This window comes from Patagioenas fasciata, chromosome 17 (genome assembly GCF_037038585.1).
Source record: "Patagioenas fasciata isolate bPatFas1 chromosome 17, bPatFas1.hap1, whole genome shotgun sequence".
In the NCBI taxonomy this organism is placed as follows: domain Eukaryota; kingdom Metazoa; phylum Chordata; class Aves; order Columbiformes; family Columbidae; genus Patagioenas; species Patagioenas fasciata.
The window spans coordinates 5595590-5622180 of NC_092536.1; the positions used below are offsets into that span (position 1 = coordinate 5595590).

Here is a 26591-nt window from a genome sequence, read left to right on the forward strand (position 1 = left end):
GTGTCTTCACAGAGAAACAAAAGGCGAGCCGAGGCACGGCGCGTCAGGATTGCCCAACGCGAACTTCAGAGTCATTGCCGATGACAAGAGATGCGCGGGGAAGCCGTGCCCGGGAGAGCTTCCCAATTCCAGGCGGGGGCCGAGCGGCGCGAACAGACACTGGCTGTCATTCTAGCCGAATAAACAGTCAACAGGGCTCCACGTCTCCCTCTCCCTTCAAGATTAATTACTCATCTACAATGACAGCTACTGTCTAGTGCCTAAAAGTTGTCAGGCGCTACATTGCCCATTCACGTTTCTGCAAGGACAAATGGTTTCGTTTCTCTCGAGCGCGTTTCTGGATTTGTCTGATTACGTCCTGGAAGTGCTTAGCAAATCTCACAATTTTTGCCTATTTTTATTGCTGAGGCTGAATAGGAAGTAATCTGTCCATTGTATGTAATGGGTATCCATACAGCTACGTTTCATGAAACATTCCAACTATTTTTTTAAATTTATTTTTATAACGCTTATGTAAAATGAAAGCTCAGCGGTTTTGCTGCAATCTTTGGAGCATTACCTAAGAAAAATATTGATCTTACTAAACTCCTGAAAGTTGACACTGGAATATGAAGTTGGGCACTTATTTTTCTTGTTTATCTTTTGTCTTGTCAAATGGGTTTAATCTCTATGCATTATATTTTGTCGGTTTAGAATGGGCAGTTTAATGGTTAGGTGAATTGCAATATATGGATATGTAACAGAAAAAAAAGAATCTGTTGGGGTTATTCATGTGCTTTTGGATTTGATTTACTTCCTACTTCCTTATTTAATAACTAGGTTCCTTAAGACTCCTTAAGCTTGAATGACCCATGTTTTGTTGCCGGGTCTATTCCAATGACCCCTGCCAAGACCCCTGCCCCAGTTCGTCTATCAGACAAAAATGAATCTATTCCAGGAGCTATCACTTCCCATTATCTCTAATTGAGCCTGACAGTTGGAGACAGGCCTCATTATTTTTAATTGGGCCCTATAGTTCTAGAGTTAAATTAAACACAATTTAATGCAGATAGCTCATATACATTGGTATGACAGAGTCAAATTGTATTTTAAGTTTAATGAAACAACAGGTTTTGTTTCCAGCCTTTGCTTTTACATAGTTTCAGTGCTTTGAGCTCTGCATTATTTAAAACTTGCCTATTGCATGATGACACGTACATTAATTAGAATCTGACCTGATCGCGCACCTGTTGAACCTTTTCGCTACATACACTTTTATACTGAAAATCAGAATGTAGGCAGAAGGTGGTGATGAACAACTCTTTATTCTCTGATAAGCTCAGACTGTCTCTGATAGATTCATAGGCAATGGTTAAGATAGTTTTAAACACATTTGCGTCATTAGTCATGCAAATATAAGAAACTCCTGGAAGTTCTCCCAAAACTCCTGAGTGGAAGTTTTATTCAGAATTTTAAAATACAAACACCTGTGTATACCTCAAGAGGGGTGTTTTTACTGCCTCCTAACAGCACATCTGGCCTTTTTCTGTCATGAAGCAAACATTTTTGTCACTCGGGGTACTTTTCTATAGAGACATCCCTGAATAAAGAAGGAATTGAACTGTCCTGTTGCCCAGATGCATGTTGCTCTGAATATTATAAATGCTCATGTACTGAAGTTCACATAGTGATGAAGGAGCCCGTCTCACCATCCTTGCTCTAGTTGTCTTCAGCCATACAAGCATTTGTAAAATCATTCTCTGTGCTCTTTCTTTGCAGCATGTGGTGAGTCAGCAGTGGGCTGCAAGGCAAAGTCAATTTTTATTGGATCTTCAGCTTTGCCAGAGTTATTGAAGCAGGTAATCAATCATCAATATTCCTCTTTGGGTTGAAGATCATGGAACCAAGTTTCCTCATTAGAGAGGACTTTGATTAAATATTGGATGCTCAGATGCAAGTTTCCCTTTACACAGGTAAGGTTAACAGATACTTCTTTTAAATGACAGTTACTTTAATATATTTGCCTTTGCTGTAGCTCCCTCTTCAGCTTTGCCTGGAGGTCAAATAAATAAACTGCACCAATTCTCTAATGGGATGTGACACACATAATCAAACTGGACATTTTTTCACAAATGTGTTTAGGAATCCAAGACAAGTGCCCTGTTTGGACCGGCAGGAACTCCAGCCTGCTGAAGAGCTCAAAGAACTTGCATTTAGTAATTATATATTGTGTCTTTAATTAACAGATACTTAGTCATGGAAATGACATCATCAAGCCCGTAGGCCAGGATTGTCCTGGAGAAAAAGAACAAGGATTACCCGATGTTGATGCAGTCCCTGTGCATTTCTAACTGCTTTCCCTGGCCTGTGTGTTGACATCCTTTCCAGACCAAAAGTCAGTTATGCCTTAACTCCTCCTGGCTGCCTCTGTGGTTTCTTCTGAAGAGTGTTACACCTGCAGCATAGAGTAACAGCAGGATGAGTACTTTGTTTTCTGTTGCACTGGACTGAACCTTTGGCTTCTCTCTGCATTGCTTGTTTTGAACGAAGGTGCCAGCACAGATGAAAGGTCTGCTCCACCTTCGTTCTTCCTATGGGGAGTGACTGTCACTTTCAGCTGGTAGATACCATTTGACATTTCAGTTTTCATTCAATTTATTAATTTGCAGGGATGCATTCTATATTTTTAGAGCAACAGTAGGGAATACTTTTGTTGCTGAAAGTCTAATAGGAACCTCAGGTAATGTTGGTGTGACACACTGTCACACGCATCTCCCATCTGCAGCTCCTCCACTCAGGTGCCACACTCTGCATTCCCAAACCCCAGTGTACGGTGTGTCCGAATGTCCATATTTCCAGCCTATTGAGTTCCTCCTCTCCCAGGACAGGGCTTCTCTAACTCCCTGTGTCCTTCTCCAGAGGTGTAGCTGTGGTGCACTGAGCTCCTCAAACCACCCATCTTCCTGCCCCATGAATTCAGTGGGGTCAGTGCTGGGAGGCTGGAGGGGGAGCAGCTCAGAGGGGTGGGAAATCGTGGTTTTGGGCAGGGGCTGGAGGTCAGCAGGGAGAGAAACCAGCGCTAGAGAGTAGAAGGGAAGAGCCAGATCAGAAGCTCGCAGGATGCAATTCACTGGCAGCATTCAGGCTGTAGGACTGAACTTCCATTCCTCTCTTCTAGGGAAAAAATGAGCATGTGAAGGAATGGTATCATTTCTCCCCCAAATATTTTTAATTGAAGTAAAAATACTTACTAAAAATAGTATTTTTTTTTTTTAGTCCAACCAGTCACTTGAAGGTATATCTGATAGCATCTCTGCAATTAATTTTTCATGGCCACGTTCAGTGTGCACACGCTACTTTAGACATAGCTAAATGCATGAGCTTCTCAGCTCCTCTACTCATTAGGTATTTTTGTTAGCTTTAGCTTGGCCAGCAGAAAAACCCTCTTTTCCTGGCGCTGCAGGAGGTCCCTGCTGTGACAGGCTAAAATACCAAAAGATACAAGGGGTCTGTCATATGCTGTTGTCCTTTTGATTGAACTTGGAGAGAAAAGGCTTTTGTATAGCTTGTGGCCAGTTAGCCAGCACACTCCTAATATTATAGGCACAGATTTAGTGAGCTGCATGAGAAGTGAGATTGAAATAGATTTATTACAGCTTTCCATGGCCCTAGAAACCATGTATCTATGTTTGGGATTTTTAATGGCTTTCTTGTGCGTTAGCGTTTGGGCACGGCAGAGTGATTCTTGTCTGAATATTCACAGCGACCGTGCAAGGGCGAGGAAGGATTGTTAGTCGTATTTTACAGATGCGGAACTGAGGCTTTGAGGGTGTATTTTTGTAGCAGAGTACAATGCTCTGGGAAGATTGAGATCAGGTGGATTTAAGTGGCTTGGGTCCTGGAAAGCAGGCTAGTTCCTACGGGTTTTTATACACCTGCTTGATTTGTACAGTGTTATCCTGTGTTCAGTAAGCATTTTCTGGGTAAATTCACACCAGAGGCTTGTGGCCAAGCAAAGAGCTGCATCCAAGTGCCACAAATTCTGACCTACTGTATCAGTCCTTTCTGTTCAGACATAAGCTCCCTGATGAGTAAATTACAGGTTCCTTTATTAAATGGTAGTAAATGGATTTATCATTCCTAGTTATCATCAAAACATATTTAAAACTCAAATCTTACTGGTCTGTCTAAGCCACCTGGTTTTGTTTCTGTCATCACCAAACTCTGTCTCTGCAGATGCTGGGGGGGCTTGTGCCCAGTGGGCCAGAGTGGAGCCGCGGGCTCCCGAGCCAATGTGCGGCAAAAAGCTTCCAGGGACGGAAGGCACCTTCTCTGAGAGTACAATGACCCCTTGCAGCTACAGAGCTGAAATGCTTCGCGTGTCACCCCCTCTATTGTTGGCAGAAGAACAAAGTTAACAAAAATATTACTTCCATATTTGTTGTACTAATTAACTTCTGTGCGTTCCAGTACTTCAGTCAAGTCACAATGTTACTTGCTCTGTGAACTTTTGTCTGAATGTTGTCCAGTTTAGGGTGGAACTTTAAATCCTTGTTGTAAGAAATTCCTCACAACTTCAGGTGCAAACAAACATTTGTTCATTTTAAAAGAAGTGAGAAGAGCAATGGTTTATTGTGTGCCATGGCACAATGAAAAAGGTAGAGACAACATTTTGTCAGGCATGATTTTTTCTGTTTTGTTTTGTTTTGTTTTTTTCCAGGAATGCCAAATCCATGAGAAGGGACCCAGGCCATGGGAAGGTGGATTTTCCTGTTCCAAATACCATTCTGAGCGCTGCCAGTAAAAATTCAAATGTAAACCAAGCCCAATTTTACAGGTAGGAAAACTGAGGCATTCTGTGAGTTGTTCAGTAGGGTGGATCACATTTGCATGATTCCTCGTTAGCTTTGTGAAGATGAGCTTTTTCATGGGGTGCATTCAAAATTCCATGGCTTGCGCAGCACCACCTTGTTGTCACAGAAGGTTGATGGATTGTCATGGCCACGCTGCATTGATATTGAAGAACTGGGTGAAAAAAAGGCTCCTGTTTGTAGCAGTCTCTTTTCAGCAGGGTTTTAAAGCTTGAGGCGTGCTGGCTGTCAGAGGGACTGCCCTGGCTCTGTCAATGTTTTTGTGTGTATAGGTGGCACATCTCTTGTTCAGCAGTGCTGAGATTGCTGTTTGGGCCTTAGATGGAAGGTGAAAATAATGTATTCTAATCTTAAAGTGACAGAGGAAGAGCCTTTGCATCTTGAAATATTTGGTCTTGTGTGACCGTGCTGTTACTGAAGTGCAGCGTGGTTTGGAAAGCCTCGCGGAGAACAGGTTGTACCAGGATCAAATTATCTCCTGTTCCCTCTGTGGGTTTTTATCTTTTGTCTGCTCTGTTTGTTTCCTCTCAACTGGCTTGAGAAAGAATGTAGGTTATAAACAAAAGATGTTGAGGGTTTAATTTAGCTAGTAAAAAAATTATACTTTTCAAATGGTAAAACTGAGGCTGAAAGAGTCTGAGCTGTGGGTTTGAAAGGAGAGCACTTTTTCTCAGTGCTGTTCAGCTGCCACCGTCCCCAGCCGTGATGGGGAGACAGACCCTAAGCTGATGAATCTGTCCTGTGCTACCTTCTGACACAGCTCTGCTGTCGTACCTTGTCTGCCAGCCTGCTTGCTTCTTTAAATAATAGATACAGCAAACCCCCATATAATTCACTGGCTAGCTTGCAGTTACACGGAGAACAGAGTAAAAAGGCAAAGGAAAGTATTTTGGAATTTTTAACAGAGCAGTAGAGCAGTCCTACTTATTACATGGGATGTTTGGAATTAATGAGTTCAGGAGTGAATAATTGATAACCATTTTGACACAAGCAAGAATTCAATTAAATATGAACAAGAGGAGGCTGGGCATGCGGTAAAGAATTTCTCTTTTGACTGCAAACAATCCTTTCGGATCTGGTCACTGAAGACAACTGACAATGAAATGGGTGTGTGAAAGAGGAGGAAACCAGATATTATGTTACTTAAAAGTCATTCATCATGTCACCGGAAGGCAGGAATCTGAACTCCTGAAATAAATAATCGCTAAAGGTGATCTCTCTACACAAAGGTACTGCAGCATGAAGTCACTTCCAACCGCTGAAATATCCCTTCTGTAATGAGGCCAGGTACCCAGCTGCTGTGCTTGCAGAATGTCCGGGGAAGAACAGGACGCATTAAAATGATTTCCTGGGTGAGACATCTCTATGAGCTCTCTGTAGAAATGAACTTACCGCTCCGTTGTGCAGATGGGAATGTAATGCAGCATTCTCATCTGTGTTTTCACCAGCGTGGGCGCTGGAGTAAAGCAGGATTCTGGGCTGAATTCTAAAGCCTGAGTTGCAAGGGCTGTTTGAGGAGCCCCGTTCATATCTGCCCATTGTAACACCTTGACTCCAAGTACAAAATTAATTGTCATTTTGCATTTGTCAGCAAAGAATATTATTTCCTTCTGTCTTTTAATTCCATGCTTGTTTTTTTCCTGCTCTGCGCAAAACGATTCCTCAGCATTCCCTACTGAGAATGGATGGCATGAAAAGATCTGTTTGGTATTTTATCTGGTGGCAACTTCAAAGTTATAACTTTTGGTGGTGGTCAAGTTAACAGCACCAAAGGGCATTGAACAGTCCAGGCCAGCTTCCTGACAATATGCTGCCTTGTCTGCATAAGAAGACAGTGACTTTGGGATGAGGATGGGCAAAAAAGCTCCTGGTTGCAAGGGATCAATATAGTGCTTACTTCTGAGAGCTTGAGTGGGCACGAGCATGCTTTGGCTTTCCATCTCTTGCAGCACTCAGTGATACACTTGGCTCCACCCTGATGGCTGTTCCTACAGAAACTAGTGGATTTTCCTCAGCGTTTCTGCCCTGAAGTCAATAATACAGGCTCATATGCTTTGCGTCTATGTGTTGTACTGTGTCATATCATATTATAATTTTATTTGCCTCTCCCTTTCCTGGAAGGCGCCTAAAGATCTAAACTGAGTGGCTCTGCAGGGTTTCTCAGCGTTTCCTGTGATGCAAGTGTACACAGCAGCTACAGAACTTAACCTGTGGGACTGTTGGCCTGAACCTTTGCTGCTGCTGTTCATTTTTCTGCTGTTAGTACTCACAGCTCTTCATTCTGTGTAGCCGTTCGCTCTGCTGCTTTGCTGTCATTCATAGACACCTACATAAATATACACACGCACTTTAGATGCACCGCACAATATGTAATGGGGAATTAATTGCTAGATAAACCTGGAAGAATTTAATAAAGGTTCTCTCTGTCTTTATTTAAACAGCTGTAGAAATCACTTGAAGCTCGAGGTCTAATTTTTCACCAGCTAATGTGTGTGGGACCAAGCATGAGGACGGCGCAGCAAGGATGCCAGCAGAGGTAGGACTGCCTCTCCTTAGATCTGGTTACAACACGTCAGGACCCTGCAGAAGAAAAAGGCTGAATACAATATGTGAATGTGAGAGCTGGGTACTCATTCATTACCACATGGTTTTGAAGCTGTTTTCTCTGGGGTAAATCTGTCTCCACCCCGTGCTCTAACGCAGCGAGTGGCAAGTTGCACGGTGGGGTGAAGAGATCGCAGAGGTTGCAGCAGTGCAGGGAGGTTGGTAAAATTTAGTGTGTGAGTTGGAATCACATTAAAGATTAATGCGTAGTCTTAGCATCTGTTCCTCCTTTGTAGGATATCTGCACTTTTAATTTTTAAGCACGTCTTAGCCTCAGCCTGGGAAGAGAGATACTATAACCAAGAGAATATACATTATTAACCTTAAAGCTTCCAGCTCGAGTCAGCTTCTGCAGCCTCGAACATTCCAGTTTCTGAAAGAGCAGCTGAGCACCCACCACTGGGTCTGCGACACTGGCGAAGTCCTGCGTTGGGCTGACTGCAGGGACAGTTTTAAAACAGCAAATGGATGCGCTGTCTTATTTTGGTAGTTTGTAATTAACATATAATGCTAATCGCGACTCATCAAAGATCACTGGTGCCTGCAATGTAATCTCAAGGAAGATACGGTTTCTAGTTCTTATCTTGGAAAAGCAGCCACTAAGTGTATGCAAGTGCCATAGGACAAAGTCCCTGACTCACCCAGTAAATTATTAATGGTACTCTATTCGGGTGAGAACGTAGCCTCCTCGCTAGCTGCACAGTGTTACGAAGGACCTTAAACAAGTTCAAAGCACCTTTTGAATGGTTTAGCTGGAATAATTGTTAACAGCTGACTTTAAGAGCATTCAAGATGGATACTCAGGTAACTTTAATTATTAGTGGCTGTAGTGATAGATGTATTGCAGCTAGCTAGAGATGTAGTTCCATATGACATTTCTCTTAACTGCGTTAATAAATATTTGGGTAGTGCATTTCCATAGGCTAGATGATGGTATAATGATTTTGAAAAAATATTTTTGTAAAGCACACAACTGATAAAATTCAGTCACAAATATCTAGACTCATTTCAAAAACTTCACGGTGCAAAAGCGTGTGTTGCGTTTATCTTGGACAATACGCTTTCAGCAGCGAGAACCACTTTTATCCTGATACCTGTTTTTCCATAAATGTTCAATTGCTGTCTCAGCTGACTAATTTAATTTAGTGGACTTCGACAAAGAGATTCCTTGGAAGCTGTGACTGGGGTGACATCTCACTTGCATGCTAAAAAAGTCTTGACAGAGGAGATGACAGATGGAACTCCAGGATCAAACCAGCTACTTTTTTCCAATGAGATATTAAAATTCAAAGGTTTATAACAGCTCTTGCAGTTAAGATGGAGGTTTCTCAGTGTCTGCTGATGACTTTCTCTTGCCATAGGCTGTAGCAGAACTTCCAGGGACAATTCTGTAAGACCTCTGTAGCGGTGCTGCGCCACTAACACAGACTGTTTTCTTAGAAGTCCAGTTCAGTCCTTCTAAACGCTTTGGAAGTTCAGAAGCTGGCCTGTTTGGACAGCGGTCACAGGCTTGGGGTGGCACTCTGTCTCCAGCAATCTCTGTCAAGTCTCATCACGAACCCTGGTGATGATTTTTGTAGGATGGACATCCAGGTAACCTTGACATTGTTCTTCCAGAACTGACTCGTAGGCAAATGAACGACATGGTGAAATTCTGTGATCTACTTGGCAAACATTCCACTTGTGGCAAATAACTTGGCTAATCCTCTATTTATTTATTGAGTATCGGTGTGTTGAGACCTGCTCAATGGAAAGGTGGTTCCTTTGAACCTCCTTGTCTCCTCTCCCCTGAAGAAAATTGTTGTCTGTGTCTGGCAGGGATAAGAGAGTTCATGCAATGCGTTTCCTGAAGGTCAGTCGTGCAGCAGAGATGGTGTCCTGGGAGGAGAACAGCTGAAAAGCTTCGCAGAGAGCCGCTCAATCGAGCGATTGGGCTGGAGAGAGGCAGCTCGGCACACGAGCAGAGGGAGGCCCTTGGGCTGGGGGGGTTCGAGGTGCTGGAGCGAAGGTGCTCAGCTGCGAGCAGCAGCCGCCGCACGGAGCAGAGGGGACAGCAGCTCTGCCGCTGGCACTGCCAGGACCAGATGACAGAGCTCGATGCCGAAGCCAAGGAGAAGTAAGCAAATTATTCCCAAATAAAAGGTGACAGAGGGAGGATGCAACTGAGCATTTGAGCTGCATATTCTGAGTTGGAGAAATACACTGACCAAAGGCAAGACACAGGATTTAATTTTTAATTAGCCGTAATTAATTCCTTCCATGTCTTGTGTCTGGTGAGAAGACAGAGTGAAAGGAAGTAATAGTGGTTTTGCTTTGATGTGTCATAATACCAGAGAGGGAGATAAAGGGATGTATTTTAGTGAGTTGAAGTCCTGACTGCTGAATAGGAGAGGATGTGGGTGTCTGGCTGTGCAATAATCCTGTTTATTGCAGTTTTGCTTATTGCAACACAGAAGATTTTTTTACTTTGCATGTGGTTTTCAGTGTTGCTACTCGATAGTGTCTGGTCTGGCTGAATCAGAGACAGTGGTGTCCCCTGTTCAGTGATCCAAACTTAAGTATAAATGTAAGAATAGTACATGGGATGTGGTAGGTACCTTGCTGTTGAGGCTTTAAACTGATACAGGAATGAGGGAATTTCTTTATAATAATAGCTGTAGAAGGCATGAAAATAATTCCTCCTCAGAAAAAAAGAGTATTTTATCAATTTAAACACAAAAATCTTATCTTTCCCTTTTAATGTCTATTTTTTTGACAGATCCAGACTTATTAACAGCTTTTAGTAGCTGTGAGCTTCTGCAACTTTGCTGTGAAAGCTTTCAAGTTTTCCTTCCCACTGTTATACTACATGACTGATATTTGATGTAAATTGCAGTTATGGGACAAAACAAAACAAATACTTGAAGGAAAACTCCTTTTCTGCTGTCAGATAGTGCTGTGCATCTTCTTTGGCCCTACTGATGTTAAACCTGCTCCTTCTTTATTCATCCTCCCAGGAAAAGCCAGCCAGGACCTGCATTTGCCATTTCACAAAACCCAAAGCAGTATTACCCTGCTCCTTCTTCTCAATTTGTCCTTTTGAAGGTCAGCTTTAAAGACCATAAAATCAGCATGATAATCCTAATAGGATCCGTGAGTAATTCCTCGGGCAATAGCTTTTGTGTCTCCTCACCCCGCGTTTCACCAACGCTGGGGCCCTGGTGTTGTGACAGTGCTCGGGTGTCCCCAGCCCTCTTGGCACGTCACCCGCTCCTTGGTCCCAGAACAGTTCATTAACTGGCTGTAATCCGCTGGGGACAGGAGCAACATCTTCCTATTTGCTAAACACAGAATTCTGGGTTTGCAAAAGAGCTGCAAGGCGCAGAGGAATTTCTCCTATTTAAAATCAAAGTTTCTTTCCTCCCCGCCTGGTACTGGCGAACGTGGGGCTGCTCGGGGAGCAGTGGGGGGGACATGGCCACCTGCCGTGGAAATGGAGATTTTGCAAACATAATGAAAGGCAAAACAAAGCAAACATTATCTACATCGTGAGCTGCTGAGAAGCAAACAGCAACTTACATATGGTTCGGGTTTGGCACGGCCTTTCTTCTCACCCTCAGACAGGGCTCCCTATCTAGTTATTTACTGTATTAGTGACACGATACAGAATTACAGCAAATGGGCCGAGCGCATTCATTACTGCGATAATTGTCGGTGTTTCCTCCAAGGAGCCCTGAATGCAAACAGGCTGATGGCTGCAGGCGGAACACAAGAGCGGTTGGGGCTTCGTTCTCCCCACGTACGCGGCTTTTCTTCCATCTCCTCTCTCTGCTCCCCACCTGGCAGAGAGGAAATACTCGGGGTGATTGCCAGGGTAATTTTCATTCACTGCAAATAGTCCTCTGTGAGCAGAGCAGTTCTTACAGGAAACGCTTAGGGGTTCATAAAGGCGGCACGTCCTTTTCCTCCAACTCCCCCTGTGCTTTATTTTTTATATGCAAAGCATTTACATCTAAATCACTGTAGTTACTTCTACTTCCTCAGATAACATTCAACTCTAAGTATAAAGAACAAGGTAAATAATGAACAAAACTACTTATGCCCTTGTATGAAACTCTTTAAAAGAAAGTTGTTAATTTTAGACTTAATTTTCAAGATGGGGAATATACACTTTAATAGTAGCACTTTCTGACTCAAAAATGCTCCTAAATCCAAAAATTTCGTATTATCTCCTAATAGGCAATATAGGAAAACACAAAAGCATCTGCTGATAAATTGGTGTTACATTTGTTGGCCTACAATTATGTTGTCAGCTAACTTTTGACAGTAGTTGCATGTACTCTGTGGTGAGGCGTTATTTTTAAAAAATTCAAGCATTATATAAAAAAATTTGCTTGTAGCAAAATATACATTTCTGTGTGTTCTTTTTTCTTTTATACTTGTTAAGCACAAACAAAATAATTTCATATAGAAAACGTAATGCTTTATTCTTAAATACTGCTAGGACCAAATGTTCCCTCCTTCTTTCCCATGAGAGGAAAGAGGTTTTACAGCAACTGCACCACCATGGTCATTTTTGTAAGGTTTAAGGCCAAGAAGTGATTAATGCTTTGTTGCTCCGTTAAAACACACCTCTTCACTTATCTATTTCACCTGTTTTAACAGATTTTCCCTGTTTCAGATGATGTTCAGATGAGTTTCCCTGTGTCAGCCTTTTAACCGTAAGAGTGAACAGCTGAGTCACCTCTGCCTCCAGCCTTCTCTGCTCTGTCAATAAATCATATACTCCGAGTGGGTAGTTTTGTGTTTCAGAAGGTGGAGGGAATGCTATTTTTTTCTCTTTCCTGCTCGGCTTGCTTTAGGCTACATTTTTGTAGCAATATGGAAGAAGTGGGTGTAAGCTTGGAGCTCCTTGTAAGGATTTTATGTTTATGTGTGCTTTAAAATGAGAATTTTTGGTTAAATGAGGAAGGATGTTTTGGAGAGAACAGTGGGACCAAGGGAGGAGGAGCTGACTTTCACCTGCTTGAGGAGGAAAAGGGTGTGTTTTTCTGATCAATGAAGAAGGGGGTTCCAACATGCACCCCAGAATGCCCAGTAACTTGTATAGGACTGCTTGAGGAGCCTTGAACATCATTGAAAAACCAAACCAAAACAAGAAAACTGTGCTTTGGTGACCCTGATAGGTGGGTCCTGGTGAACCCAGGATGCTGAAGATCACACCACCACCTTTGGTATTGCTGTGGAGTAAAAATGAAGCAATTATGAGACCTGTTGACAATGTCTTCATGCTCGACTTCTGAATTTAAATGCTTTCTAGTGAAGTGCTTTGTGTGCAAGGGGTTGCAGGACAACTAAAACAACAAGGAAGGTCTGATAAAGACGTTTTCTGGATCAATTTGAAGGAGGTTTGCTATTTATTCACAAGAATGTTCCCCTCTCCATTGTGGCTGCCTCTCCAGGCTCTGTTGAAATATTATGCTTGCCAGTAAATTTGCTCCTAGGTGATGGGTCTGTGCTCGCAGCCTCTTCAGATGCACCCACTGAGTTCTTCCCACCTGCCCGCAAAACTGCAGCCTTGGCAGCCGATGCTGCTTCAAGCCTGACGGAGCGGGCCCAGAGCAAGCACTTGCTCTAAATTAGAGCATTTGGCTGACCTTTGCTGTAATTCATGTGAATTAGACCCTGTGTTGCAGCCTCTGCAAGTGACTGCTTTGTAGGTGTTATCAAAGCAACCTCTGATTTTTGGGGGGCTCTGATACAGGGATAAAGACCAGCTTTTGCTATGGGAGCTTGAGTTGTAATCTTGTTTTGACAGCAGTTTGTTGTCTCGGGTGTCATTTGTCTTGTCTGCTTTCAGTTTGGACACTGACTTGTCACCTCCCTCGAAGGAAGTGATTGTATAGACCAGCTTCTCTTTGCTTTCTGGTGCCCAAAGGATTTTGTCATCGGGGTTCGTGTTGGAACGTTTATATGGGAGATGCGATACCAATACTTACTTTATCTGTGACCTTCTTGCAGTGTCCAGAACTGTGTGTTTAGGTGCAATTTTCCTCTAATTCTCTTCTAACTGTTCTTGAACTCGCTGTTATTTAATGCTACCCACCCTGTAATGTATGGATGGTCAGGTACTCAAACAGTGTCTTTCTCTTTCCTAGGAGTTGAATAAATCTACTCTGTCTTCTTTCCAGAAACTTTAACTCTGAGCATTAGCTTTTCAGCTGGAAATCCTGCCCTCTGTTAGCTAGGGAATGCACGTTACGAAGCTTATCCGCAATTTATGCTTTCTAATAAGATGTCCTTCTCTGCAATTAATAAACATTCAGGATTCATTAAGGAACTGCCTCTGGTCCAGCAGCGGTAAATCTAAGCATGTCAGTGCTGAAAAAACCTCTGGCTTTTACATCTAAAAGCAATGACTGAGAGCGAGAGCAGTTAGTGTCTGTGTTCTGGCCTGATGGGATTTGTAGCTTGATTTTAGAGTCTTAAATTTCCTGAGCGAGGTGTGATTGCTGCTGTTTTCCTCACTCATCGGAGCACCGCGTCTGGGGTGCAGGGGCTAAATCGGGGTTTCGGGCGGCATCTCCGAGTGCAAAACAAACTGATAAAGCAAAAGGATGTTTCCTAGCAGTTGTTGTGGTTTTGTGAATTATAAGGTTATAAGGAAGTGTTTTATGCTTTAGGTCAGGTGCCTGAACACACCGGTGCCTGCCGACAGCACTGTAACCTGGGAGCGCTGGTGCAAACTGGAATCCTGGACGTGAACTGGGAATTTTGGGTTGGGAAGGGCTGTTTTTACTAACCTGGCCCAGAACGACTGGCACAAACCCAAAATGCGAGCTGCTCATATTAACCTGACAAGCGATTGTTTTATTAAAGCTGACGTGCTGAATGGGACTCTTTTTAATGATATTCTTTACCTGTCTCGTTGTGTTAAAGTGGGGAGCGGGGGGAGAGGAGCGATCAGGGCGAGCGCTGGCAGGTGGAACCGAACATCAGCACCGGTTCCATGCCCTGAACTGCCCGGCGCAGCCCGTGTAGACCCTGCGTAACAAGAAAGAGTTGCTAAGAACAAATCTCTATTGTTCCCCGTCATCTTTAAATGAGTGTCAAAGTAGGCAGGGGGGCTTTGACCGTTAACCGCACAATTTAGCCTGCCCGTTGTGTCCGGCAGCCCCCACCGCCTTGGAGTTTCTCGGATGAGAAAAGGCGGCCTCAGCCCCTTATAAATGGGCCAACTCTTCTCCTTTGTGTGCAGACTGCCCAGTGTGAAATCTGCAGTGACGTTAAATGTTTTCTAATGAATAATTACTGAAAGGAAATGGAGGAATATATGTGTAATGGATTGTAGCGCATTAAAATGTTTTATTTTGGGCACAAAAATGTTGTCCTTCACCAGTGCCGCGATTGTTTCAGGAAGCCTTTTGTGGGGGTTTGATTCTCAATGGATTATCTGTGAGCGCTCGCATTTCAAATAGAAATCAAAAGGGTCCTTTGGCAAACTAATGTTTTTCAAAATGGCAGCCATGAAGCCCATTTAGTATTTAAAGTTTGGGTTTTAAAGAAATGTTTGAACTCTGGAGATTTTCTCACTTTTTTTCTTTCTTTTGATTTATGAAAGTGAAGTGGTTCACCTCGACCTCTCCTCTATTGAGCAAGACAGACAGTCACCCTTTAACAAGTCTATAGCAGACTATGCCCTGGAGACAGACAAGAGGCCTTAAGAAGTGTTGGCGTTTCCCTAGGCTCTTGATTAACCTTAAAACCCTCTAATTCTCTATTCTTTTGAAAAGAAATTAGGTTACAATGTGTAAATTTTTCCACATTATAATTGTATTTATGAATTCCGTTGCCCTGAAAAGTGCGTACAGTAGTGCAAGATGGCCCAAGTTCTTCATCGCAGATCCAAGACATCACTTTTCCACGGTGCTGCTGCTACATTTCCAAGCACAATTGATATATAGCATTTTAATTTCATTCTAGCATGGAGGAAGTTGCCAGAGGTACAAGGTCCAGTCTCCCTGAAATGGCCGAAAATCCTCTCATCTTTTTGTTGGCTTTGCTGCAATCAGACGACCATAACTGGGTCACTCGGCGGAGATCTGCTCTGCTTATATCTCTTATGCGTGGCTCTAGGTTATCTGAAAATTACCCTGCACAGATTAATAAGCCAAAGTTTCCACAGTAGGAGGAAAGTATTTCCTAGTCACCCTGGGCTTGCTGTTATTCCTGGGGGGTGACGTATTGCTCCAAGTCCTATTGCCAAGCGGACAGGTCTGTGATGGTCTGAATTCTCTTTGGGGAGGACGGGACGGGGTCCTGGCTCCTGCTGGAGCAGACACCATGCTGGCAGCTGCCCGTGGCCCCATCCGCGCTGTCACCTCGACCTTGAGGTCACTGCTGGAGTTAAAGGAAGAGACGTGATTGCTGGGACCTGGCCGTGCTCCCCTGCTGACCTTGCCAAGCAGCCTCCTGCAGAACATCTTTCTTTACCGCTTTTTGTGGTCAAGGTCTGTCAGAACATCTTTCTTTGCTGCTTTTTGTGGTCAAGGTCTGTCACTGCCCTTTTTGGCAACTTTCTTGGAGAGCCTCGGGCAGAGGATGGTGGAGCTGAGCCCGAGGGGTTTCCTGGCTCTAATATTTGCAGCGCTTCTATCCAGTTTTCAGGACTCTTAATGAGCAAATTCCTGTTGCGCACAAGGGGTGCAGGGCTGGGTCAAGGAGCGCTGCCTCCTGTAGTAAATGACTATTTCCAAAACAGAGCTCTGACGTTTCTAAAAGAATCGATATTAGCAGTGTTGCTCCAAGCTCATCTGTCCTGAGCAAGCCCGAGACTCCCATGTCTGCTTTAAATCTTGTGTCTGTTTTAAATCGGATATTCACGTACTGAGCTGTGTTCTTGTGGCACAAGTTTCATTTGCTTACATCTCAAGGGTGTAACAGCAGAAGGACAGCCAAAAAGGTCATAAATGTTTTATCATAGCAGATTTCCTAGTTTGGCAGCTGGAGACTGAGCTGAACAGATAGACTGACCTGTGCTTTAGGATCGCTGTGTCCATGTTAGATAAAGCGTTGAGTTTTGGGGGGGGTGGGAATGAGAAGGTTTTTGCAGAGATCATCACTCAAGTGTGCTCTTGTTGGTAAGAAGTATCTCTTCGTTATCAAAAACTGATGCTGTTGGGAAACTGATGGTTCTAAATAAACTGTTAAACAAGTGTTTCTTTCCTCTTCTCTATGGAATTGTAAATTACTGAGTTATTTTAATTTTTGAATGTGCTTGTTCATAATCAGTATTTATCAGCTAAGTCGGAAATGCCTTTGCCTGAATTGGCTTCCTGGATTGTACTGTTTGCCTGTTTTCCCTGATGACTCTGAGCTGCGAGGTAGGATATCTCAACTTCCTAATGCTGCTGTAAGACCAGGCAAAGATATTTTATGGTGCAGGAAGGGCTCTTCACTTCTGTACACCGTGATCTCGCTATGGGTCCCTTTGGGAGGACACCTTTGTTATTCAGTGAGGCTGTCTTGGGCATGAAGCGCCTTAACTATGGAGCTATTGACAGGATTGAAGGCATCATCTGGAGGGTGGGTGAACAGAACCGAAAGGGCTCTTGCTGCTACTCATGGGTCACGGACTACCCAAACGGAGAGGTTTTATTCTGTTGGTGATTGTTTATGCAGAGCAGCAATCATGGGGAAATATGTTGTCTTTTGCATCATCTGGGGGTTGGCGGCAGCCCGAGTTCAACCTGAAAAGTCGTTTTCCTGTGGAGAAACTGGCTGTTGCATGTGGAAAAAGGGATAATCCGGGGAAACATCCAATTGTAAATTAAAATGGGTTTTGCACTGACCTCTAGTGGGGAGCCAAACCGGGAGCTGTGGGAAGGGGGTGAGGAGCCTGTTCATGGGTGATGTATTTTGTGCCTGGGTTTGCTCAAATTCCTCATCCGAAAGGCTGGAGGCCATCGCTTCAGCCTTTTGATGAGATCTTAAAATCTCACCAAGCAGTGCTGTCGACACAAACCTCGTCGCAGCTGGAGTGCTGACAGCGTGTTAGATAATTCATTACAGGACGATGTGAGCATCCCTGCCCAAGGAGGGAGGCAGCAAACTGGACACATGATACTTGGTGTCACTGGGCCTTCACTTCAGCCCCGTTAACTCTTGCTGGAGAAGCGTGGGTTGGAGAAGGAGGTGACGGGACATGGCACGCGGTGGCCGGGGATGCAGGTAAAGCAGGAGCCGTGTGTGAAATACAAACATTTCTGAACTGGTAGGGCGGTGGTAAGGAAATCCAGCACCTCTGGCAGGTTGGGATGGTTTGGGGGGTGCGGAGGATCCATTAGAAGGTTTTTCTACTGTTATGGTGGGAATTGGTGACCCCAGTAAACCCAGAGTCTGGGGCTTGCATGGTGTTTTACTATGGATAAGGGTGTCTGACCGGGTGGGTAAGAGGCTACTTGACAGATATGTTGGGTGGGGTTGTGCCCACCTGGGGCTCTCACCTCTCTGTATTTGTACACCTAGCATGGCTTGGTTTGGGTTTTTCTGATGTTTCCAAAATAGCAGCGGCATTATGACTGATCTTCCTCTTCCCCTGTACATTAATCTCTTCTGTTCTATGGCATCAAACCAAAGAAACGGCAACAATTAACTTTGGAGCCTGTTGAAAAATGAAGTTCTGAGCCTCTGGCAAAGATAAGTAATAATTTTGCAAAGTTTCTTTTTTATGTTTTTTTTTTTCTGAAGTTGTTTACTAACTGTTCCTTGCCAGGTCTTGTTTGTTTGTTACAGACTGGTACAAACATTGCCTGTTGCTCCTGACCTTGTGTTAGCCCCTTTTCACGTCTCATGAATTCATGTTGTGAGCCGACATAGCTCCTTGTAGTTTCAGTGTTGACAGACAAATCCCTGTGGGAAAAGAAAAAGCCCTCATTGTAGTGAGGGAGAGATTTTCTGATAGAGCTTGCGTCTCAGTAGGCAAGAAAGAAATCTCCTGACTCTTAAATGATGAGGAAAGGAAAATAGTCCTTTAAAAAGAGCAGTGTCTTGCTGGGGTAATGTGCACTGTGAGTGCTGGGAGGGCATCTCGTGCTGTTGCTGATACCAGGTAAGCACAAAACTAGTACTAAACTTCCAGAAACCAGGTGGGGAGCAGGGCAATAAATGGTATTGTGATTAAAAAAATTGCCACATCTCAGCAATAGCAAAATACTGAGAAAATCTGAGCACAAAGTAGCCCAGAAAAGAGTTTGGGATTTTTGTCTAGTGGGGAGCAGTGTCGCTTACCAATTAACATACGAGTGAGAAAATTAGGTTAAGGAAACCTGATCAGGTAGATGGCCACTGTGGTTTCAGGCTTATCCTTTCATGCCTCAAGGCTTGGAGAGAAAGGAAAGGTCTCTTGCCCAGCTTGTCGTCAGTGCCTTCTCAGAAAGACAAATCCACCTGAAGCTGTTTATCATAAAATGACAAAGTCGAACCTTGTCAGGTCACCTTGGGGTGACCAAACTGGGGTGGAAAAAACACGCATCAACTGTTTGAGGGAAAAATAAGGAGAAATGGTTTAGACTGTGTTATGGTTTGAGTTCTATGCTGCCTTAGATCAATATCAAAGCTTTCAGTTTAAATTCTTTGTTTGGCCTGGCCCAGGGTATCTGTAGAAGAAGGTGGGTTTCAGAGCGTTATTATTTTGATTAATACTGTGTGTACATTTTGCAAGTGAAGCTATTCATGTATTCTCTTTGATTGTAGTAATTCTGCAAAAAAACCTGCTTTACCCTGGGAGAAAAATCAGGTGATTTGTTACTCAGAAATAACTGACAGGTGAAAGAAAACAGTAGTCGAGAAAGACTCTGGTGCTGAGGTTGCTGACTCTGAGCAGCTGCCCCGTGAGCCGGGTCGGTATCCTGATGGCTGTTCCTGCAGCCAGGCCGAAGCTTCCACTTTAAAAATGGATTTGCAATTCAATTCAAAGACATCTCTTACCTGGTAAGGCACAGTCAAGTGTGAGAACAGCTCCGGCTTCATAGGTTTGATTGGTTTTAATTCTCTGTCACTGGAGCGGGCCTTCAGAGTCAGGGTTTGCCACAGCTTGGTAGAAACGCTTTACATTGTGCCAGCTTACAACCTGCAAAGCTTCTACTTAAGAAAAAAAAGGAGAGAAAAAGTGATGTGGCATTGCATAAATTGACCATCACTGTCCTTTTAATGCCTGCTCAAAACCTTACACGCAATCTTCTGGAGCAGTGGAGCAGCACAATGTAAAAAACCCGATGTTGTGCGGGGCGGTGTGGGAGCAGCAAAGGTGCTGAGCTGAGTGCGCATCCCTGGGGCTGAGGAGCTGCCGCGTGTGTTCAGCTGGTGGCTGCTCAGCCAGGTTCTCTCCCTTCGTTTGCAGAGTCCTGGGGCCTTAACAAGGTAAGCTGCTCAAAGTGCATTGATTTTGTTTCTGTCATAAGGGTTTTACACATTAAGGTAGGAATTTTTATCTGAACTGTGTAAAAAGAAACCCTGAAAACACCACTATGGCACACTTATTACTGTAGAATAAAGAATACCCTGTTTGTCTCTTTGGTAGCATGAAATTATCAGCTTGATTTAATGAAATAAAAAGCAAACGATTTATTCTTATAGTCTGGGAAACAACAGCTTGATCCTCTGTAGTATTTGCAGTATAAGGTCAACTTCCATTATAAAAAATGGAAAGTGAAGTGTGCAAAATAATTACGTTTTGTCAGTGACATCCTCTTTGCATCTTTCAGCCTCTGGAGAAGAGGTGGTGTGTGTGCACTGGGCAGAGTGTAACTGTTTCTCTAGATCGCTGTTTGATTACTCAGCTCCTGGCCTCCCTGGCTGGGTCTGCCACTGCCGAGTGGGGACATCTGCTGCCCAGCCCTGACAGCCGCCTTGGGTCCGCTCTGGAAGGCACTGGAAATGATGCAGCAGCCTTGTGCAGAGTAGTACTGTAGGATTAATATTTTTTTTTCCCTAAAGGTCGAGTCAAATGCAACCTTTTCGCCGTTTTTGTAGTTTAATCTGTCTAAAGTAGTTGCAGGTGGGGTTAGAAACTAACAATTTGTCTGGTGTCTTCTACTGTTCCCTCCTAACTTCGTGCTTGCAGCTGCTTGTCTAGACAGAGTTAATTGAGTGTCCCACATCACAACGACATCTTTGGAGTTAAGTTTGTCTCAAACTACTATTATGTTAGTGAGGGCTGCTTGCAAGCCCTGATCTTCCTTTCTGATCACAGGAATGAGTCTTGGGTATCTTGACTGAAATAAAAAAATAAAAAGTTGGAATGCAAACTTGCATGGTATGAAATTGTCATCATTGGGGAAGGTGTTAATAACAACTGGGATAATAAATGATCTACTGGCACTACCCGTGCAAGGCTGATTTGGCCCTGGGGCATGGGGAAGGACCTAGGTCACCCTGAGGGCCCCTATCTGCTCTCTCCTAAATCTGTTTGATTAAACCTTTGTGTTGTAGAAAGAAGAAGTGGAAGAGAACACTGATGCAAACATGGAAGGGGCTCTGATAGCCCGGGACAGGGTCGGAGTGCAGGACTTTGTGCTTCTGGACTCCCACACCAGTGAGGCTGCTTTCCTGAACAACCTTCGCAAGCGATACCAAGAGAATCTCATCTATGTGAGTGCTTGTTGTGTGGATTCATGTAGCCTGTGGCAGATGAAATGTCTCCAAATGTGCTGCATATACATGTATGTGTGTGTATCATTGTGGTGATGGAGCAGGTTTCCCATTCTTTCTCCCTGCAGACATATATTGGTACTCTTCTTGTGTCTGTCAACCCTTACAAAGAGCTGGACATCTACACAGTGACACAGATGCAGCTTTATCGAGGGGTCAACTTTTTTGAACTGCCACCACATCTGTAAGTAGAACCCTTTCAGATCATGTCAATAAACTGGGTTTTCTCTGTAATGCTGTGTAGCAGCAACAAGGATGTGTATCCACAGTCACTAGGTCTGGTGAATGCTGATGTTCTTATCTTCCTGTAGGAAAGGATGTATTTGTCTTCTAGTTGACTGTGAGAAGAAAAAGGGAACAAAACAATTGCCGAAGTCATGCTGGGAAACTGTAGGGGAAGTGCTATCTTGAAGATAACTGTCCAGACTAGTACTCAGTGTGTTCTCCTCATTTCTATGATTCTATGATCGTGTACAATATTTATAAAGTTAGACAAGGAGTAAGTAATTCTGAAAAACCTTTGATGTTCTGCCTCATGTTGCTACTTCTAATGGATGCTTCTCCTCTGAACACTTCTTGTGATCCTCATTCAGATATGCCATAGCCGACAACGCCTACCGGGTGATGTGCAGCGAGTACAACAACCATTTCATCCTCATCTCTGGGGAGAGCGGCGCTGGGAAGACTGAAGCATCCAAGAAGATCTTGCAGTACTACGCAGTAACCTGTCCAACTACAGAGCAGCTGCAGATCGTCCGCGATCGTTTGTTACTTTCCAATCCTGTTCTGGAGGTAAAAACTTCATAATGGTACAAAATGCAGAAGAGTTGGTATTGATGGCCTCCCTGCACAAAACTTTTCTACAAGTCTACACACCTGCACCCAGGAATGGCCTCCTGTTTTACGTGATTTTGCACCTGTATGTGCAACATAAATAATAACATACATTTGGCCTCTTGGCACCACAACCTCTGAAAGAATGCTTGTGATTCAATATTCACTTGATGTTTAGAAATTTAAACTTGGGTTTTATGGTGGAGGATAGCTGAAACCTGGAGGTACAAGGTAACTGTGTACCAGACAACAGTTCCATGTGGCTTCAGTTATAGGTCATATAAGAGAGAGCGATAATTTGTTCAGCTGAATTCCACATTAAACTAGGGAAATACATTAGTTTGTTTTTCTTTAGTCCCACTAAATTCAGTAAGAGGACTCAGCTGATGCAGCAAGTCTTAGTTACTGGAACTTTGCCCCGTCGTGGGTGTCAGGTTCTCGGTAAGTTGACAAGTGACTTAATCCACCTCTTTACCCACAGGCTTTTGGAAATGCAAAAACTCTGCGGAATGACAACTCAAGTAGATTTGGGAAATACATGGATATTCAATTTGATTTTAAGGTGAGAACAAACTTAATGGACCGCTATTAAAACAAGCTGTATCAGTGAACCTCTTGGACACTTACCAGGCAGCACAGGATTTATTAAGACTTACACTGCTGATTTCTGACCCTATTTTTACAGACATTGCATTTTGCGAGTAAAGTGACTGGTTATGCATCCTGAAAGCTTCCTGTGTTACTGGCAATACTGCCAGTGCTCAGTAGAAAGCTAATATAGATTGTTGTAAAGCACAAGTTACACTAGAAGGACAACAAACTCTTTAGCTACAGCTTGTACTGTTGTTTGATATGAACTTTTCAACACAAGATGGCAGATGAGTAACAGCAGAAGTGTGCTTATGGCACTGCTCCTTGTTCCTAGATGGGGAGGAACAGCCATCACAGTGATGTTATTTATATCTGTTGGTGTTGATCTGGTTGCTTTGTTCTGCCAGGGAGCTCCAGTGGGAGGGCACATCCTCAGCTACCTAATTGAGAAATCCAGAGTTGTCCACCAAAACCACGGAGAAAGGAATTTCCATATTTTCTACCAGTTATTAGAGGGTGGAGACAAGGATCTTCTTTGCTGGCTTGGGCTGGAGCGCAACCCCCAGAAGTACGCATATCTCATCCAGGTCGGTGAGAGCTTGTCCCTCTCTCTGTATCTTATATCTCAGACTGTAGGGACTGCAAATGCAGCTTTCGTCGCACACTAAGTGCACTAAGTAAGGAATACTCGGGCAGAAGGTATGATTACCATAAAAATGGAAGATGGCTGCAAGCTCAAGCTCTTCACAAAACTTAGCCATTTTATGGCAGTCGCTATCCAAGCTCAAAGCTCTAAGTTGCCTGAATCTTTAAGTATAAGCTGAAAGATCTGATCAAACAAGCTACTTTCCGAATTAGCAGAAGTGAAATAAACTTGCTAGTTGCAGACTGCACATGTGCAGGTTGAGGAAACCGGGAATGTAAAGCAGTATGCCCAGTAGTATGCTGTGCTTGTTGCTGATAAGAAAAGTGCTTTGCCGATGAATTGCACTAATTCTTCTTTCTTTTACTGTGTAGGGTCGATGTGCCAAAGTGTTTTCTATTAATGACAAGAATGACTGGAAAATAGTCCGCAAAGCTTTTTCTATCATTGACTTCACTGAAAAAGATCTGGAGGTATGCATGTTGAAAGGAACTGAGCCTACCAAAGGGAATGTACTTGAGGAGTGTGCTGCTCTCTTTCCTTAGAAGTGCTGGAAGCAGTCTTGCTTGGGAGAGGTGTTAAGGATGAAATAGGACATAATTTTGGGGGGATTGAGGGAGCGAGTGGGTGAAGGGCTCTGTCACTGGGTACAGCATGATGGCAACTGGTGGTAGTGTATCTCTGAAGCAGGTTGTCTGACTTGCCTCCTTCAATGTGGCCAATATTCTGTTCATTGGCCTGCGTAGGAAAGATTAGTACCATCCCATGGAGCTGTGGGAACCTGTTTTCTAATGGTATATCTCTTGTTATTAGCATCTCTTTGGAATTGTTGCTAGTGTCCTGCACCTCGGGAACATTCAGTTTGAAGAAGACAGCAATGGCCATGCCATCATTCGCGATGGCACGCAGATCAAATGGATTTCAAAGGTATCTCTTCTGAGATAGCACCGGGAATACTGACACTATGAAGGAAACCTTAACCTTGCTGGGTTTTCCTCTTAAAGACAAAAACATCTGTTCCTAAAAGCAGAAGGATTGCTGTATAAATACCCAGCTCTTGTCATAAACCATCTTGAATTGTAGGGTCCCTTTTCTGTGTAGCACATCTCTCTGAAACTTCCTTTCTTATTTTTGCTCAAAGATAAATATAACTGAGATCTACTGAGGCTGATGTCCCCCTGGAATTAATGGGAATGGACTGGGGGGGGGTTATGCCCTATCGATCGCACAACATTGTTTATTGAAACCGTCTCCTGCTGGCCGTACTCTGAGTGCAAGTATTTCTTTTTCGGCAGCTCCTGGGTGTGCACTTGTCCATTCTGCAGGAAGCTCTGACCCATCGCAAGATTGAAGCCAGATCTGAAGAGGTATCGAGTAGTCCTGAGTAACCCCAGGCAGCCAAGAGCCACCCTAGTTGCTGGTGGTGACAGATGAGGAGCTCTGTTCCCAGCAGTGTTACAGTAAAAACAGATAGCTCACTGGCTCTCTCCTCCTCTGTGCCACCTTTGTCTTCTAGCCTGAGAAATTAAACTAAAACATATTCCTAGTGTTAGAGTTTTACTGCTGAACAAGGTGGTAACTGTTAAGAAGCCAGAAAGGCATTTGCGGGCAGCCCTGTATTTGAGCCAAACCATTCCCTTTTGTTCAGTCCCTAGAATGCTTCTTGGATATCTGGGCTGCATAAACAGAGAAAAGCACTGGTAGAAACTGTTCTTTGAGCATTTTGTACTGAGTTTAGTAAAATAAAACTAAAAGGAAGTCAGAACACTTCTCCCCATTTGTCTGAATTGGCACTTTCCAAAACGTAGTATCACAATTCTGCTGGTTTGTGACTGAAGAAGTCTACAGAAGTTTGTTTTGATCTTCTGTGTTATTTATCATTTCTCACATACCTTTATGTATTTTTTAGGTCCTGAGCCCACTGAACGTGGATCTGGCATTCTGCGCTCGGGATGCAGTAGCAAAGGCAATTTACGGACGAACTTTCACTTGGCTAGTCAACAAAATTAATGGCTCTCTAGCCAACAAGGTTGGTTTCTTGTTTAGCGCCCTCCTAGATACTGTGTGCTCCTGACATGCTGAGCAGAGTTCCTCCAGTGGTGCCCTACAGCTCTCATCACCAAATAGTTTGGGTGCTTGATAATTGGTGTAGGGGAATCCCACAGCACTGAGCTGGAAACTGTCCAGTTAGGTGTGGAAGGTGGTTCGTTAAAGAGTTTTACAAGTTCATTACCTGCTTTAAAGCGGCTACTCTGTTGGCATGTGACGTGAAGCTCTCAAAGAGAAGTTTAAAATTTAGGTGGAAGAAACAACATGAATTGTGCAGGGAAAAATGCATGAACTAAAGCAGAAGTTACAGAGCAACTGTGTCTTTAACAGGATTCAACTCGGAAAACAGTTATTGGCCTTCTGGATATCTATGGTTTTGAAGTGCTGGACACAAACAGGTAACAGCAGCTCCTGAGACGTGGGAAGGTCTTTCCTTAGGCTGGTGTGGGCATGTCCTATGTGGCTTCTTGAGTGTAGTCTTATCCCGGCAAGGCAAACTGTGGGTGACTGAAAAGTCCGAGTGCCCAGGGTCAGCAGAACCCATGGAGGGGAAGCTTTAGCTTGGTCTGGAGCCACTGGTACAACAATGTGGGAGGAATCTATGGGCTGGCTGTGTACAACAGTGGGCTGGTTGGCTGGAAAATGGTAGGTAGTGGTGGGAGAAGTAAAACTGTCCATTAAATAAATAAAAACCTAATGCTTGTTTAACCGCTCTGAAGCTTTGAGCAGTTCTGCATTAATTACTGCAATGAGAAGCTCCAGCAGCTGTTGATTGAGATGACCTTGAAAGCAGAGCAGGAGGAATATGAACTGGAAGGAATAGAGGTAACTTATTTTTCCTCCACCCTTTTGTCTTTGAACTACTATGATACTGAATGCTTTTGATCATCAATGAAGAGGGCATCCTGCTTTTTTATTTTTTGAGCTTGCTTTTTTCATGTGGGCAAAGAAAAGAGCTTCTTGTAAAATTGGCCATCTTTTTTCCTCTTCCAGTGGGAACCAATTCCATATTTTAACAACAAGATCATCTGTGACTTGGTTGAGCAGAAGCATAAAGGAATCATCTCCATTCTGGTAAGAACAGAGCTTGTGCTACTTAAAACGCCCACCTGTGCCCTACTGTGATGGTCCATAATCATATTTTTTCCTTTAATTGTGTGCTGGGTGTGCATTATTCAGAATGTAGACAAATAGACATTGTAATCAAAGACCCAGGATATTAAGGTAGATGATCTGCTTGCTAGAGTTGTGGGTTTTAAAGGCAACGTGCTGCTGCTAGAGCTTGAGAAGGCAGATCTGGGCCATTCTCTCCACTTTTTGCCTGGAGATGC

At 43.6% G+C, this 26591-nt stretch overlaps 1 protein-coding gene across 13 annotated transcripts in view; it reads left to right on the top strand.

Moving 5' to 3' along the window:
- Positions 1-26591, top strand: part of MYO1H (myosin IH) — a 47145-nt gene that overhangs the window by 8677 nt on the left and 11877 nt on the right. For 3 of the 13 annotated variants that reach the window (XM_071816059.1, XM_071816056.1, XM_071816060.1), the window contains 16 exons: positions 1759-1952; positions 4700-4816; positions 6080-6202; positions 7292-7386; positions 20925-21083; positions 21212-21327; positions 21737-21935; positions 22459-22539; positions 22976-23155; positions 23586-23684; positions 24025-24138; positions 24507-24578; positions 25121-25240; positions 25591-25658; positions 25980-26085; positions 26254-26334. In XM_071816059.1, coding sequence (XP_071672160.1) covers positions 7375-7386; positions 20925-21083; positions 21212-21327; positions 21737-21935; positions 22459-22539; positions 22976-23155; positions 23586-23684; positions 24025-24138; positions 24507-24578; positions 25121-25240; positions 25591-25658; positions 25980-26085; positions 26254-26334 — 1407 coding nt within the window. In that variant the 5' untranslated portion in view covers positions 1759-1952; positions 4700-4816; positions 6080-6202; positions 7292-7374. The other 10 variants (XM_071816057.1, XM_071816058.1, XM_071816063.1 and 7 more) reach the window with 10 other exon arrangements.